The following is an 18012-nucleotide window of genomic DNA, read 5'->3' as shown; positions in this document are numbered from 1 at the left end:
AGACACATACATCTATAAATGGACTAACAGACCAAATGAGGAGAAATACTTAGGGCAGTTTAAACCATTTGGATTCTTGGCATTAACTTCAAAGAAATCGAATAAACAAATCCTAGATCACAAGAATCTCCATCTTCCCTAGCTTTGGGAGCTCAAAGGCTAGTCCTCAAAGCCGGGATTTCTTATGGTATCTTCCAAAGGCTGTCATTGCTTTGTTCATTCCTCTCCAAAGGCTAGTGCCAGGCTAGACATGGAATGTACCAGCACCTGTTGGGCCACCAAAGCCCACAGTATGAGTCCTGCCAATCCACAAGCAGCAGGGAGCACACAGCCTCTGCCTTAGGAGAGGAGTTCATGGCATTGTTCCCTTCACGAATGGGTAACCCAAGGCTCCCGTTCCCTTTCTGATCTCCCCAGACTCTTTTCCTACACTTTTTTTTTTTTTTTTTTAGAATTTCTATTTATTTATTTTTAAGTAATCTCTACACCCATTGTGGGGCTTGAACTCACAACCCCAAATCAAGGGTCCCATGCTCTTTCAACTGAGCCAGCCAGGTGCCCCTCCTACATTTTAAGTTACAAAGTGCACCTTTTGCTTATAATGAATATAAACAGGAAAATAGAAAGTGAAACTTCTCTTGACCTTTCTCATTCCTCTTATCAGAGGTATCACTATTGAGAGTTGTGTATGTATGTTTCCAGCCTCCTATGTGCATACACATGTGTACTCACACACATACATATACCCAGTTCCAATTTTGTTAGTACTCTGCATTACATTACTCCATGATGTATTTTTTATACTCCATTTATCATACAATAATTCTCAAATACAACAGTTCATATTGTATGAATGTACCATAACTTAATATTCTATGAAGGACCAGAGTACTTTCACTATTTTTTCTATTACACAAAATGTTTCAATGAACAGCTTTACATGTAAATCTTTGTTCTTAGGTGCAAATGCTTCTGTAAAAGAGACTTCATATTTAATTGCTATGTTGAATGCTTTGCACATTTTGTATGTTGATGGATGCTGCCCTATTGCCATATGGTCTTCCAAGAAAGTTGAACTAGTTTATACTCTTATCAATAATGTATAAGTTGTGCTTTTTCTCTCTTAATTATTAACTTTTATTAATCTTTTCAACTTTTATGTATCTGCCGGATGAAAATAATATCTCATTGTATTATTTTGCATTTACTCGCTCACTAGTAAGGCTGATCATTAGATGACACATTTATTTCCTTCTCTAAATGTCCTGTCCATAGCTTTTGTCACTTTTTTAATTTGGAGTTTACAAATTGATTTATAGAAACACTTTAATATAATGGGAGCCTATTGTATATATTGCAAAGATTTATTTCTATTATGTCTTTTAATTTTGTTCCTACATCATATAATGCTTTTCATTTATATGTAGTTTAAATCTGTCAACATTTCATTTTTATGGCCCTGGGTTTTATGTAAAGCTTTGACTGGCCTTCTCAGAATTATAAAAGTTTTTTTTTTTTTCCAGCACTTTTCAATTCATTTACATTTAAATTCTTAATCTCTCTGGAATGTATTTTTACTTATGATGTCTCCCTAAGAAAGTGGTTTTAGTTTCTTCCTTTCTTTTTTTTTAAATAGGCTCCACACCCAGCATGGAGCCCAACACAGGGCTTGCACTCAACGACCCTGAGATCAAGACCTGAGCTGAGATCAAGAGTTGGACTGCTAACTGACTGAGCCACCCAGGTGCCCCAGTTTTAGTTTATGTCTTTAGCCCAGGACGCTCCATGGCACAACGCCAGTGGCCCCCAGTTATTATTTTCTATGTAAATGGTGCCTACCTGGCTTCCACAGCATGCTCTGCTGACTGCTGATTTTTGCCTTCACAAATTCTTCTGACTCTGCAGTTTTTACTCAATTCCCAACCAATCTCCAGATCTTACACTGGCCTCTGGTACCTCTCTGAGGCTTCATGCTCAAAGAACACTTGGCGTTTGCTTTCCAGGGTATGCCTGGTGTCACTCCTACCCAGAATCAGAGATGTCTTTAAAGGCTGGCTTCCCGAGCCTTCGATCCCCCAGCTCAAAACTATTAATTTGGGGGGCGCCTGGGTGGCGGAATCAGTTAAGCATCTAACTCTTGGTTTTAGCTCAGGTCATGATCTCAGGGTTGTGAGATTGAGCCCTGCGTTAGACTCCGTGCTCCGCACAAAATCTGCTTGAGATTTTCTCTCTCTCCCTCTGCCCTTCCCACTCCTGCTCTCTCTCTCTGATACATAAATAAATCTTTAGAAAAAAAAAACTTTTAGTTTTTACTTTTCTCTGGAATCTGTCCTTTTGCCTTATATCTGGATTCACCCACTGTAATGAACTACCATTTTTTAAACAGTCTACCTGACTTTCTTTTTGGTTTTCTTCTTCACTCTTCCTAACACATGCCTCAGCTGCTAGGCCCAGGCTCTGGGACATCATCCCCCAGCCTGGTCTCAGCACCTTGAGTTCTGTCTTGTTTAGGGGAGAAGAGCAAATATCACAGAAACCCAGCAGTTTGACTTGGACCACTAGTAGACATTTAAAAATTTTATTGATATTTTCATTTCTTTTATTTTAAGATTTTATTTATTTATTTGAGAAAGAGAGAGAGGGAGAGTGAGCATGAGAGAGAGAAAGAGAGAGAACCAGCAGAAGGAGAAGCAGAGGGAGAGGGAGAAGCAGGCTCCCCACTGAGCAGGGAGCCCATCGCGGGACTCGATCCCAGGACCCTGAGATCATGACCTGAGCCGAAGTCAGCTGCTTAAACGACAGAGCCATTGAGGTGCCCCTATTTTCATTTCTTTTAATCGCCCTTAATGTCTTTCCCCATTTAGGTAGCTGGTGGGAAACCTGCAAATATCTACCTCTTTAAAGCCATAGAGAGCCCACAACATTTTGATTCTGAGGTTATTGGTTTTCAATCAATAAGCACCAAAGACATTAATGGAAACAGGTGCCTGTGTTTTACTCATATCTATTTGACAAGTATGGATAGCTGGGATTTGAAGAAACTCCAAGCTGACCTTTGCTTCTCAAGCTATTTGAATATAATTGGTTTCTTTCCCAATTTAAGATTAAAGATAATGAAATCAAAATGTGGTGTTAAAATTGCCTTATGGACAGTTTTAGGTATGGTTTCTTTCCAGTAAAAGAATTCAGAATCCTAAATGTTCATGTCACAGCAAGATGAGATTTATATCAAAGCAAATACTGAAACTATAAAACTCTAAGCCATATTTTAAAAACCTACATAGCGGGTTTTATTAGTTTCATTATACATGGTCAGCTATTAAGATAAGCTAAAGTAAGCCAAGCTAAAGTATTGGAATAAAAATACTATTTAGTTGCTATGATATACTGGCATTTTGTAGGAAATGAGAAGATTAGAGTCATGCCAATTTTTAAGAGGGCTATAGTCAACATAGCTATGAATTAAGAACAACTCTCAAATGCAATAAAACATTCTCCTATTCTTTCTTCCTCTGATTTTGTTTTTGGAGGCTTAATATGGGAAAGTAGTAAAGAGAATAAAATGCTAATAGTTTTTTCAGCAATCTGCACCAAAGAAAAGTGCTAAACATGGTGATCAGCGGTTCTCCTCACACCTGTAACAACTGTAGCACTGAGTAACACAGGGGGTGGTCTTACATTGCTTGTTATTGTGTAAGCTATTTTTAGGAGTGGAGATTTTCTATCCAGAGAGTCATTGCCTAGCACAGGCATGGCTCACTTGCACTAATCCAGTAACATTCAGTTTGCGCATCTTAACGTGAAGTGAAAGGAAAACCAAGGTTGAGACTAAGAGCAGCTCAATTTATCATGAACTTGATAGGTGGCTGATCAGGTGTGGTAATGTTTCCATACTAAGTGTCATCCCAGCCAGAGGAAGATATGGTCCCCATTTTTAAAAATCAGAAAGCTGAAGCAAATTAATGTCCAGATTAATAAAACTTCTAATTACTAACACAGTTGGTGTTCCTAGGGTAATCTGATCCCAAAGCTTGTGCTCTCACCTCTACACTGCTGGTTCTTTAACTAGCATGTGTATCAGGATCCCCTGAAAGTCTTGTTGAAACATAGCTTTCTGGGTCCCATCCTTGAGCTTCTAATTTTTTTTAAAATTTTTTTAAATTTTTTTAATTCTTATGTTAATCCCCATACATTACATCATTAGTTTTAGATGTAGTGTTCCATGATTCATTGTTTGTGCATAACACCCAGTGCTCCATGCAGAATGTGCCCTCCTCAATACCCATCACCAGGCTAACCCATACTCCCACCCCCTCCCCTCTAGAACCCTCAGTTTGTTTTTCAGAGTCCATCGTCTCTCATGGTTCGTCTACCCCTCAGATTTCCCCCGCTTCATTCTTCCCCTCCTGCTACCTTCTTCTTCTTCTTTTTTTCTTTCCTTAACATATATTGCATTATTTGTTTCAGAGGTACAGATCTGAGATTCAACAGTCTTGCACAATTCACAGCGCTTACCAGAGAACATACCCTCCCCAGTGTCTATTACCCAGTCACCCTCTCCCTCCCACCCCAACCCCCACTCCAGCAACCCTGTTTGTTTCCTGTGATTAAGAATTCCTCATATCAGTGAGGTCATATGATACATGTCTTTCTCTGTTTGACTTATTTCGCTCAACATAATACCCTCCAGTTCCATCCACATCGTTGCAAATGGCAAGATCTCATTCCTTTTGATGGCTGCATAATATTCCATTGTATATATATACCACTTCTTCTTTATCCATTCATCTGTCAATGGACATCTTGGCTCTTTCCACAGTTTGGCTATTGTGGACATTGCTGCTATAAACATTGGGTTGCACGTACCCTTTTGGATCCCTACTTTTGTATCTTTGGGGTAAATACCCAGTAGTGCAATTGCTGGATCATATGGTAGCTCTATTTTCAACTTTTTGAGGAACGTCCTTACTGTTTTCCAGAGTGGCTGCACCAGCTTGCATTCCCACCAACAGTGTAGGAGGGTTCCCCTTTCTCCACATCCCCGCCAACATCTGTCTTTTCCTGACTTGTTAATTTTAGCCATTCTGACTGGTGTGAGGTGGTATCTCATTGAGGTTTTGATTTGGATTTCCCTGATGCCGAGCGATATTGAGCACTTTTTCATGTGTCTGTTGGCCATTTGGATGTCTTCTTTGGAAAAATGTCTGTTCGTGTCTTCTGCCCATTTCTTGATTGAATTCTTTGTTCTTTGGGTGTTGAGTTTGATGAGTTCTTTATAGATTTTGGATACTAGCCCTTTATCTGATAGGTCATTTGCAAATATCTTCTCCCATTCTGTCGGTTGTCTTTTGGTTTTGTTGACTGTTTCCTTTGCTTTGTAAAAGCTTTTTATCTTTTTTTTTTTTTTAAGATTTATTTATCTATTTATTTGAAAGAGAGAATGAGAGAGAGAGAGAGCACACATGAGAGGGGAGAGGGTCAGAGGGAGAAGCAGACTCCCCACTGAGCAGGGAGCCCGATGCGGGGCTCGATCCCGGGACTCCAGGATCACGACCTGAGCCAAAGGCAGTCGCTTAACCAACTGAGCCACCCAGGCATCCCTAAAAGCTTTTTATCTTGATGAAGTCCCAATAGTTCATTTTTGCCTTTGCTTCCCTTGCCTTTGGCGATGTTTCTAGGAAGACGTTGCTTCGGCTGAGGTCGAAGAGGTTGCTGCCTGTGTCCTCCTTTAGGATTTTGATGGACTCCTGTCTCACATTGAGGTCTTTCAACCATTTTGAGTCTATTTTTTTGTGTGGTGTAAGGAAATGGTCCAGTTTCATTCTTCTGCATGTGGCTATCCAATTTTCCCAACACCATTTGTTGAAGAGACTTGTCTTTTTTCCATTGGACATTCTTTCCTGCTTTGTCAAAGATGAGTTGACCATAAAGTTGAGGGTCCATTTCTGGGCTCTCTATTCTGTCCCATTGATCTATGTGCCTGTTTTTGTGCCAGTACCATACTGTCTTGATGATGACAGCTTTGTAATAGAGCTGGAAGTCCAGAATTGAGATGCCACCAGCTTTGATTTTCTTTTTCAACATTCCTCTGGCTATGCGGGGTCTTTTCTGGTTCCATGTGAATTTTAGGGTTATTTGTTCCATTTCTTTGAAAAAAGTGGATGGTATTTTGATGGGGATTGCATTGAATGTGTAGATTGCTCTAGTTAGCATTGACATCTTCACAATATTTGTTCTTCCAATCCATGAGCATGGAATGTTTTTCCATTTCTTTGTGTCTTCCTCAATTTCTTTCATGAGTATTTTATAGTTTTCTGAGTACAGATCCTTTGCCTCTTTGGTTAGATTTATTCCTAGGTATCTTATGGTTTTGGGTGCAATTGTAAATGGGATCGACTCTGTAATTTCTCTTTCTTCTGTCTTGTTGTTGGTGTATAGAAATGCCACTGACTTTTGTGCATTGATTTTATATCCTGCCACTTTACTGAATTCCTGTATGAGTTCTAGCAGTTTTGGGGTGGAGTCTTTGCGGTTTTCCACATAAAGTGTCATATCATCTGCAAAGAGTGAGAGTTTGACTTCTTCTTTGCCAATTCGGATGCCTTTTATTTCTTTTTGTTGTCTGATTGCTGTGGCTAGGACTTCTAGTACTATGTTGAATAGCAGTGGTGATAGTGGACATCCCTGCCGTGTTCCTGACCTTAGGGGGAAAGCTCTCAGTTTTTCCCCATTGAGAATGATATTTGCTGTAGGTTTTCATAGATGGCTTTTATGATATTGAGGTATGTACCCTCTATGCCTATACTCCGAAGAGTTTTGATCAAGAAAGGATGCTGTACTTTGTCAAATGCTTTTTCTGCATCTATTGAGAGGATCATATGATTCTTGTTCTTTCTTTTGTTAATGTATAGTATCACGTTGATTGATTTGCGGTTGTTGAACCAACCTTGCAGCCCAGGGATAAATCCCACTTGGTCGTGGTGAATAATCCTTTTAATGTACTGTTGGATCCTATTGGCTAGTATTTTGGTGAGAATTTTTGCATCCATGTTCATCAGGGATATTGGTCTGTAATTCTCCTTTTTGATGGGGTCTTTGTCTGGTTTTGGGATCAAGGTAATGCTGGCCTCATAAAATGAGTTTGGAAGTTTTCCTTCCATTTCTATTTTATGGAACAGTTTCAGAAGAATAGGTATTAATTCTTCTTGAAATGTTTGGTAGAATTCCCCTGGGAAGCCATCTGGCCCTGGGCTTTTGTTTGTTGGGAGATTTTTGATGACTGCTTCAATTTCCTTACTGGTTATAGGTCTGTTCAGGTTTTCTATTTCTTCCTGGTTCAGTTTCAGTAGTTGATACATCTCTAGGAATGCATCCATTTCTTCCAGGTTATCTAATTTGCTGGCATAGAGTTGCTCCTAATATGTTTTTATAATTGTATTTCTTTGGTGTTGGTTGTGATCTCTCCTCTTTCATTCATGATTTTGTTGATTTGGGTCATTTCTCTTTTCTTTTTGATAAGTCTGGCCAGGGGTTTATCAATCTTGTTAATTCTTTCAAAGAACCAGCTCCTAGTTTCGTTGATCTCTTCTACTGTTCTTTTGGTTTCTATTTCATTGATTTCTGCTCTGATCTTTATTATTTCTCTTCTCCTGCTGGGTTTAGGCTTTATTTGCTGTTCTTTCTCCAGCTCCTTTAGGTGTAGGGTTAGGTTGTGTACTTGAGACCTTTCTTGTTTCTTGAGAAAGGCTTGTATTGCTATATACTTTCCTCTTAGGACTGCCTTTGCTGCATCCCAATGAATAGTTGAATAGTTGTGTTTTCATTTTCATTGGTTTCCATGTATTTTTTTAATTCTTCTTTAATTTCCTGGTTGACCCATTCATTCTTCAGTAGGATGCTCTTTAGCCTCCATGTATTTGAGTTCTTTCCGACTTTCCTCTTGTGATTGAGTTCTAGTTTCAAAGCATTGTGGTCTGAAAATAGGCAGGGAATGATCCCAATCTTTTGGTACCAGTTGAGACCTGATTTATGACCTAGGATGTGATCTATTCTGGAGAATGTTCCATGGGCACTAGAGAAGAATGTGTATTCCGTTGCTTTGGGATGGAATGTTCTGAATATGTCTGTGAAGTCCATTTGGTCCAGTGTGTCATTTAAATTCTTTATTTACTTGTTGATCTTTTGCTTAGACGATCTGTCCATTTCAGTGAGGGGGGTTTTAAAGTCCCCCACTATTATTGTATTGTTGTCGATGTGTTTCTTTGCTTTTGTTATTAATTGGCTTATATAATTGGCTGCTCCTATGTTAGGGGCATAGATATTTATAATTGTTAGATCTTGTTGGATAGACCCTTTAAGTAGGATATAATGTCCTTCCTCATCTCTTATTACAGTCTTTGGTTTAAAATCTAATTTGTCTGATATAAGGATTGACACCCCAGCTTTCTTTTGGTGTTCATTAGCATGGGAAATGGTTTTCCACCCCCTCACTTTCAATCTGGGCGTGTCTTTGGTTCTAAAATGAGTCTCTTGCAGACAGCATATCAATGGGTCTTGTTTTTTAATCCAATCTGATAGCCTGTGTCTTTTGATTGGGGCATTGAGCCCATTTACATTCAGGGTAACTGTTGAAAGATAGGAATTTAGTGCCATTGTATTGTCTGTAAGGTGACTGTTACTGTATACTGTCTGTGTTCCTTTCTGGTCTATGTTGCTTTTAGGCTCTCTCTTTGCTTAGAGGACCCCTTTCAATATTTCTTGTAGGGCTGGTTTTGTGTTTGCAAATTCCTTTAGTTTTTGTTTGTCCTGGAAGCTTTTTATCTCTCCTTCAATTTTCAATGACAGCCTAGCTGGATATGGTATTCTTGGCTGCATATTTTTCTCATTTAGTGCTCTGAATATATCCTGTCAGTCCTTTCTGGCCTGCCAGGTCTCTGTGGATAGGTCTGTTGCCAATCTAATGTTTCTACCATTGTAGGTTACAGACCTCTTCTCCCGAGCTGCTTTCAGGATTTTCTCTTTGTCTATGAGACTCATAAGTTTTACTATTAGATGTTGGGGTGTTGACCTATTTTTATTGATTTTGAGAGGGGTTCTCTGTGCTTCCTGGATTTTGATGCCTGTTTCCTTCCCCAAATTAGGGAAGTTCTCTGCTATAATTTGCTCCATTATACCTTCTGCCCCTCTCTCTCTTTCTTCTTCTTCTGGGATCCCAATTATTCTAATGTTGTTTCGTCTTATGGTATCGCTTATCTCTTGAATTCTGCCCTTGTGATCCAGTAGTTGTTTATCTCTCTTTTTCTCAGCTTCTTTATTTTCCATCATTTGGTCCTCTATATCACTGATTCTCTCTTCAGCCTCATTTATCCTAGCAGTTAGTGCCCCCATATTTGATTGCACCTCATTAATAGCCTTTTTGATTTCGACTTGGTTAGATTTTAGTTCTTTTACTTCTCCAGAAAGGGTTTCTCTAATAACTACCATGCTTTTCTCAAGCCCAGCTAGTATCTTTAAAGTGATGATTCTGAACTCTAGATCTGACATCGTACTAGTGTCCGTATTGAGTAGGTCCCTGGCATTCGGTACTACCTCTTGTTCTTTTTGTTGAGGTGATTTTTTCCGTCTTGTCATTCTGTGCAGAGGAGAATAGATTAATGAGAGAACAAAATGCTAGCAGAGTAACAATGTCCCCAGAAAATATACTCTAAACAAATCAGAAAAGACCTGAAACAGTGGGAAAAGAAAGGGAAAGAGAGAAAAAAGAAAAAGATAAAGATAAAAACAAACAAAAACAGAACAAAACAAAACAACAACAGCAACAACAAAAAACAGAATGTGATCAAATATGATCAGGCTGGTATATAGATCAGTGCCACACACTAGATTTTGGGTGTATTTTGGTCTTTTAGAAGAAAGTGCCTCCCAAAATTTTAAAGAAAGAAAAACTTATATATGTACAAAAATAAGGGTTGATATGATGAAGGGATGGAATATGACTGTAAATATGGAAATTATAAAAAATTTTATAAAAGGAATTGATAAGAAGTTGTTTGAAAAAAGAAAGAAGAGGATTTAAAAAAAAGAAAAAAGGAAAAAAAAAGGGAGAGAATGTGATCAGGCAGGGGAGTAGAAAAAATACATATACTAGAGATTTAGGGTATATTTTGATCTGTTAGAAGAAACTATCTCAAAATTTTAAAGAGAAAACAACTTAAATATATATGCCAAAAATACGGGTAACTACTATGAAGGGATAGAATATGACTCTAAAAATGAAAAATAAAAATGTTTTTTTAAAAAAGGGATTGATAAGATGTTGGTTGAAAAAGGGAAAAAGAAAAATTCAAAAAAAAAAAAAAGAAAGAAAAAAATACAGTTAAAAAAAATTAACTTTGAAAGACTAAAGAATCATGGTAAAAAAGCCATGAATTCTATGTATAGTATTCCCCTAGTGCTGGAGTTCTGCCGTTCTCATTGATCAGTAAACTTGGTCTTGGCTGGCTGTTCTCGCTGATCTTCTGGGGAGGGGCCTGTTGCCGTGGTTCCCAAATGTCTCTGCCGGAGGCGGAATTGCCCCGCCCTTGCCCCCTCCCGGCTAAGTAATCTGCTCGGGTTTGCTCTCCGGGGCTTTTGTTCCCTGCGAGCTTTCCGTACAGCTTTGGAGGCGGAGAGTGAAAATGGCGGCGTCCCACTCTCCGCCCCGGAGGAGCCGAGAACTCGGGGCCCCGCTCCTCAGTGAGCCCCCAGAGAAAAGCCGCCAGTCACTCCCGTCTCCCCGGTCTGCAGCTGCACTCCGTGCTCACCCGGCCTGTGACTGCGCGTTTCTATCTCTGGCACCTGACTCGGTGTGGAGTCTCCAAACCCAGCAGATCCCTGCGGTGCACTCCCACGCCGCTCCTCCCGGGGGAGGAAGGTGAGTCTCCCAGATCTGCCGCTTGTTGGGTCCCTGCTGGAGGAGCAGGGGCCCGACGGTGCCTCGGATCCCGGTTTATGGCCACCCGGAGCTGAGAGCCCGCGCCTCGGCTCCGCCTCTGCAGCCGGCTTCCCGGCTCCGTTACCTGGGAGCTCTGACGCACTTAGGCACCCCCGGTCTTTCTGTGACCCTGAGGGTCCTGAGACCACACTGTCCTGTGAGGGTTCCACCCCCCGCTTAGCCACCAGAGTGACGTCCCTCGGCGGAGCAGACTTTTAAAAGTTCCGATTTTGTGCTCCGCGGCTCTATCACTTGCCAGAAGCGGCCGACGGAGGCCCCTCCCCCGCCGCCTATCCTCCCAAATATCGCCTCAGATTCACTTCTCCTCACGTCCTACCTTCCAGAAAGTGGTCGCTTTTCTGTTCAGAGAGCTGTTGCTATTCTTTTCTTCAATCTCCTGCTGAGTTCGTAGGTGTTCAGAATGGTTTGATCCCTATCCAGCTGAATTCCTGAGAGGAGACGAAATGCAGGTCTCCTACTCCTCCGCCTTCTTGCTCCGCCCCCCTTGAGCTTCTAATTTAGTAGATCTCTTTGGGGGCAAGAATTTGCATTTGTAATGAGGTCTTAAGTGATGCCGCTGTTACTGGTCTGGGGACCACCCTTTGAGAACCACCGTGCTACACTACACTTCTGCATCCAGAACATGTCCTGCAGACATTTCTTCCATTCTCTGGGACATGGAGTCGCTAAAGGAACAAGTTCAATGACACCTTGTAGAAACAATCATACAAATTGATGCATTCTACAGTGTAACTGGCCGAGTCCCTAAAAAAGGCATGGCAACAAATTTAGAAATCTACTTTAAATTTAAAAAGAATAAAGGCCCATAACAACCAAATGTAATTATGAACCTTGACTGATTTCTGGTTTGAAAAAGCAGATAGCAACCATCTTGGAACAACTGGGAAGCTTTGAATATTATTATATATTAAATAATACGAGTACAGAAAGTATTTTTTTAGGTATGATGGCGGCATTGTGGGCATGTAGGAGACTATCCTTATTTTTAAACTTGTAGGCTAAATTATTTAGGCGTGACGAGTCATGATGTCTACCAGTGAAACGTTCAAATGGTTCAGTGATGTTTTGATTTTTCCAGTTTACATTGAGTTTGGTGATGTCCAGTCAGATGTAACGAGAATCTTCTGAGGGGGTCCTTCATGAATAAAAAGGCAAAGCCTCATATATGAAGGGTGAAAATAGCAGAATGTTAATAATTAAATTATATATGGGTATATGTAGGTATTTAACATTCTTTCAAGTTTTCCTGTATTAGGAAAATTTCACATTAAAAAGTTGAGGGGAAAGTCTTGATTTTGACATTTTTTTTTTATCTCTTGCTCATTTTTGACTAACTTAGCTAGTTGCAGAATTTTTGGTTGACAATTACTTTTCCTCAGCATTTTAAAGGTCTTGGATCGCTGTTTGTGACTTCCATAATTGTAGTTGGGGAGCTTGTTGTGAATCTATAAATTATTATTTTATAGGTAATGTCCATTTGCATTCTATTTTTAGATCATTTTGCCTTTGGTGTGGATTTTTGTCATCATTGTACAGTATTTATGTCTTTGGATATGTAAGGATTCATAGCTTATCAAATTTGGAAAATCCTCAGTCATTATCAGTTCAAACATCACCCTCTGCCCAATTTCTCTATTTTTTCCTTGCAGGAAAAATAAGCTGATACTGGACCTTCTGTTTCCAGTGTCTCCTTGTGTCAACAGCTAATTAATATTTTCTATTTCTTGCTTTCTCTATTCTGCATTCTGGGTAATTTCTTCAAAATTATTTCCCCATTCACATTTTTTTCCTTCATTTCTAGAAAATCTTTTTTGGCTTATTTTTTGCAAACCTATGTTTGTCTCTTGGGCAAAGTGTTGCGAGGAAAGGTTTTTGTCTTTGCACCTTTTTTTTTGTACATCCTGTGATGCCTGGTGGTGTAACAGCCACCTTGTAACCGAAAAGCACACTTAGAGTAGAACAAAAGATAGATATATTCTTGAACACTGATGATATCATTGAACTTTGCACTAGCACTGAATACCCTACCTTTGTACTCTTTGCTGTGTGAGAAAAATCTCTGCTTCCTTAAGTCATTGAACTTGGATTTCTGTTACATAGAAGAAATTCAATTCCAACAAACGAAACATCACTGAAGATATTCAAGTTATACTTGTATATGATGACTGTGTATATGAATCCAACCAAAACATTAACAGTGATTATTTCTGGTGAAGGAATTGCAGATGATCTTTATTTCTTCTTAATATTTTTTTCCATGTTATCAACAACTTATAGATTTAATCGGTGAAATTGTCCAGTGATAGTGGTAATAGTAACAACCACAGCTTATTAACTGAGACATCTAGATACTGAAGAACTTCAAGATAATATCTCATTGTTATCACATTACTTAATTTAATAATTTAAACACATGAAGATAAAATTGCATATTGCTTTAATTAGACTAATAAAATTGGAAAATATTCATTTCACTATGTAGGTGCTTCGCTTATTATAAATTGCAGTTACTATTATAATCAAATTAGCCAAAGTCTGAGGAATTTTAATTTCATTTTTCTTCTTTTTTCAAAATACCTGGAGGTACTCTCCGGGCTGGTTTTTGCTTAAATGGTGCTCTAGGATCCCACGAGGCATCTACTCTTCCTCTGAATGCTATTGATTGAATAATACGAGTTCTTTCATGGTGAAAAATAGTAATCATTGCTCTTCTTTCATCTTCTGTAACTTCTGACAAATGCAAATAGTAATGTTATTGCATAGCATTATAGAGATGCAGAGGCTTTCAGAATACAATTGAACACTTTCAATAATGTGTTTATCTGGGCTATGCTATATGTGAACACCCTGTCAAAACTGTGAAGGGCAATCACAATTATTTCCATGATCTTACTGATGCTCAATATATGCCATCATGTCACAAGGCACAGATACTCCTAATGCACCCCAAACACTTTCTAACACATCACCATGGATGACTGAAATCACAACCTATGATACATTCCTTCATTTCCTCAGGGATGTGAGGAGTAACAGGAATAAGTGTAGGTTTTATATATCCTCATTAGGAAGTTAGTAGTTAATTATTAAGAATGTTCAAACCTATAGGGGCGCCTGGGTGGCTCAGTCGTTAAGTGTCTGCCTTTGGCTCAGGTCATGATCCCAGGGTCCTGGGATCGAGCCCCACATCTGGCTCTGCTCAGCAGGAAGCCTGCTTCTCCCTCCTCCACTCCCCTGCTTATATTCCCTCTCTCGCTATGTCTCTCTGTCAAAATAAATAAATAAAATCTTAAAAAAAAAAAAAAAAAAGAGGGGCGCCTGGGTGGCTCAGTCATTAAGCGTCTGCCTTCGGCTTGGGTCATGGTCCCGGGGTCCTAGGTTTGAGCCCCACATCGGGCTCTCTGCTCGGTGGGAGGCCTGCTTCTCCCTCTCCCACTCCCCCTGCTTGTGTTCCCTCTCTCGCTGTGTCTCTCTCTGTCAAATAAATAAAATCTTAAAAAAAAAAAAAGACTGTTCAAACCTATAGAGATAGAAAGGTAGGTAGAGAGATGGGTAATATACTTGGAGGTAAAAAAGGCTCCCCCAAAATGTAAAGTGTAATGAGGTGAGGTTGATTATCTTTGCGGCTTGTATAAATCAGACATACTAGTTGATCTACAATGTTTAAGATGTATTCATAAAGAAGTTATCATTGAATATATAAGTTTTAATATATATATTTAGAGAATTGCAAAGAATACAATTTTTAGAACTTAAATAAGCCTTAAGAGATTTAGTCCAATTCTCTAATTTTTGAAATAAAACACTAAAATGCCAGGAATAGATGATTTGGCATTCAACACATTCATGTCAAAATCAGGATGAGGAGACCTATTCTCACACTCAGTTAGATGGCCTTTTCAATACAGAGATCAAGAGAAATGAATTCCTAACCTAGGGCAAATTTCACAGAACAAAAATTTCAAAAATAAATCATTGAAAAACTTTCACTTACAAAGAGAATTATTTTCAAAGACTTTCAGAATTTTTAAACTAGTGAGTTATAAGACTGCCTTTCAAATATTTCTCTGCAAGAGGTATCCTTACGTTTTCGGTCAAGAAATTCTACTTCTGGAAGGTGGCAGATTATATATAGACGGTACAGGTTGTATTGGCACAAAGGGTTTTGGTGGAGAGCTGCAAAGAAAGAATCCAAATTAAGATGTCAGGTTTCAAAACTGGTTTCATTTATCACTTGATGAAATATAGGAAATTGCAGAATTAATACAAAACGTCTGAACATATAAAACTCTGCTTCACAGACCAAACCAGTGGCCCCACTGATTTCACTTATTCAGAGCAGCACTTATATTTCCCATTTGTGAAATTCATTCATTCAACAAATATTTTGTGAGTGCCTACTATATATATATATATATATACTAAGAACTGTGCCAGGTGCTGGGGACATACATAGTGTTGACCCAAATCTACCACCAACGAGGAAAATTTTAACATGTCCATAAGTTAATTAGTAAAGAAGAGCAAGAAAACACCTCCGGGGAAGTCTTTTTAAATTTTATTTTACTTATTTGACACAGAGAGAGAGAGAGAGCATAAGCAGAGGGAGCTGCAGGCAGAGGGCGAGGGAGAAGCAGGCTCCCGGCTGAGCAGGGAGCCCGATGCGGGGCTCGATCCCAGGACTCTGGGATCATGACCTGAGCAGAAGGCAGACGCTTAACGACTGAGCCACCCAGGCGATCCCTCTGTGGAGGTCTTGATGCTGGTCTTTCATTTGTTCTCTTGGTTCTCTTCTTCCAGTCTCAAAGATCGCACAGGTGCCGCCTGAGATGGGCAGAGACGCAGGACACTGACCTAATATAGTTTTTTTTCTCCACTTAAAACTATTGCACAGAGTTCCGAGTACGTAAAGGTCAGTAGCTGCTTCGATCTCAGCAGGAGCTGAGGTGAGCAGGTGCTGATCTTGCATCGTGTCTCCCTTTGGCCAGACGCACGTGCCTCTGACTTCCTTTGCTCAGGTGCCGGGATCGCTAATGAATCATGCTGTCTCTGCCGGTGGCTGCAGGTGGGAGGCAAACACAGGTGGAAGAGCTCCTGGCGTGGCTGACGTCACACGCCCTACGCGTCCACGTGTAGGTACATTTCTAAAAACCCTCACCTAGAAATCGTGAGAGTTTCATTTTTAGGGAAAGAGTAAAGTCTCTTCTCTATTCTTCCCTGAATATATTAAAAAGGGTTACTTTAGTGTAATGTGAAATAACACTATTATGATTGCCACTAGGGCATCTTTAGCTCTTGGATTCTGCCTACATTGGAATTTCCAGACACTTCTGGAAAATACATGTGGGGAGGAGAACCACTAGGTGGCAGTAGTAGAAAGAGTTCCAGCCATTGTATGACCACATCTCGGAATGGGGCTCATTTATGGCACATATTAAATTTAGGAGTAGTGCTGTGACGTTTGACTGTAAAATAGAGAGAGGCTTGATAAAAGCACGAAAATATCAATCATTAGAAGCCCAGGAAAGAACAATTGGCAACGTAAAGAAGACGGGGGCGTGCTTAGAGCACGAGAATTTTTGCTAAAAACTGAAAAAGTTAATCATGTAAATGTTTTCCCTGTAGATTATAAAACATTTTGATATTTATCATATAAACACAAACTTTTCTGGCTAATGAAATCATTACATATCGCTCTTCCCTGTGGAAAACCTGAACTTTAGAAGGACTTAAAGCAGGCAATGGAAGACACCTGGTAGCTCATAAACAAAAGCTCTCAGAATGAGGAAGGCATAAAAGAAACTGGAGAGCCAGGAGCAACCAAGAATTTAAAAAGAGAGGGAATGTGTATGCAGTGGTGGAAAGGAGAGGGACAATGAAATGGATGATTCGCAAGATTTCTCAAGCGACAAAAAGGGTTTACATTTTAATCTTAAAGGGAATGAATTTAAAGTGGTAACCAATAATTATAACTACTGGACAGAGAGTAGAACGGATGTATATTAAACCAGTAATAAGGACAGATTTTAAAAGATCCACAGGGATCATGCATTGTAGTTTGAGCCAGAAAGAGAAAAGAACCTCCTTCAGTGATGGAAAAGCAAAACACAATCGTTGTTAATGAGAGTTTAGGAGGAAGAAAAAGTCACAAAGGCTTTATTGCGGAAGTCTGCTCTGCGGTTGCTGTGTTGGAGAATCACATCTGACAACTCATTACCCTATTGTGCGTTCAAGCAGCCGGGAGTCGAGTCTGCCTATGATGCTCATAGGACATGTACCAATGACATTTACTCTGCCTCCCCTTCATACTCGTTTCCCTCTGAGAACATTCCAAGTTCATTTCTTTTCATGGCTTCTTCTCCTAGTCTTCAGTTAAGTCACTTCTTTATGTAAATTGAAAACCTTCTAGCTTTAGCGAAACAAAACATCAAATTTAGATTTACTGCTGTTACATGACTTATTAAGAACGTGTCCCCAATACTGAAAACTTGATGAGCTTATTGTGGCCCTCCGTTTATCTCATCCTAATGTAAAATCTACGGGACAGCAGGTCAGAACACTGGGCTGTTAGCCCGGCCTCTGCTTAAATTAACTTAAAAAAATAGAATTAAATAATTTGAGAGGCATCTCACCTTTAAGATTTTTCACTTTTTTCTTTGCTCTTAAGTTTTAGAAAGAAGTAATCTTATTTTCAACTCTTTCTCCCCCCCTTCATACTATTAAACATTTAACATTTTGGATTTATGAGTTTTGGATTGATGCTGTAAAATTACCATAAATTAAGTTTCTCAGATATGAAATCCGTTTCCTGTGTCTGAAAGTTCTGAAAGCTTTCCATGATGTATGGGCACATTCCTTTAGAAACTATGAAGCGAAATTGCTTACACTTTCACTTTCAATAGGTTAATACTATTTAATCCACTTTCCCTCTAGGCTACTTACAGAGTACACCTCGGTGGCGCCAGCACTGTCTTGCTTATCTTAATTTGGGATTCTGAGTCTAAGCAATTTACATCTAT

At 39.4% G+C, this 18012-nt stretch overlaps 1 protein-coding gene across 1 annotated transcript in view; it reads right to left on the bottom strand.

The window, feature by feature from the left end:
• Positions 1 to 18012, bottom strand: part of LRRC72 (leucine rich repeat containing 72) — a 46637-nt gene that overhangs the window by 1426 nt on the left and 27199 nt on the right. Inside the window, exons 6-7 of the mRNA XM_035020669.1 lie at positions 15080 to 15169; positions 13571 to 13723 (exon numbers count right to left, since the gene is read on the bottom strand). Coding sequence (XP_034876560.1) covers positions 13571 to 13723; positions 15080 to 15169 — 243 coding nt within the window. The remainder of the gene's footprint in view (positions 1 to 13570; positions 13724 to 15079; positions 15170 to 18012) is intronic.

This window comes from Mirounga leonina, unplaced genomic scaffold (genome assembly GCF_011800145.1).
Source record: "Mirounga leonina isolate KUSES-001 unplaced genomic scaffold, KU_Mleo_1.0 Mir_174, whole genome shotgun sequence".
NCBI lineage: Eukaryota > Metazoa > Chordata > Mammalia > Carnivora > Phocidae > Mirounga > Mirounga leonina.
This window is presented reverse-complemented; position numbering and strand designations above follow the sequence as displayed.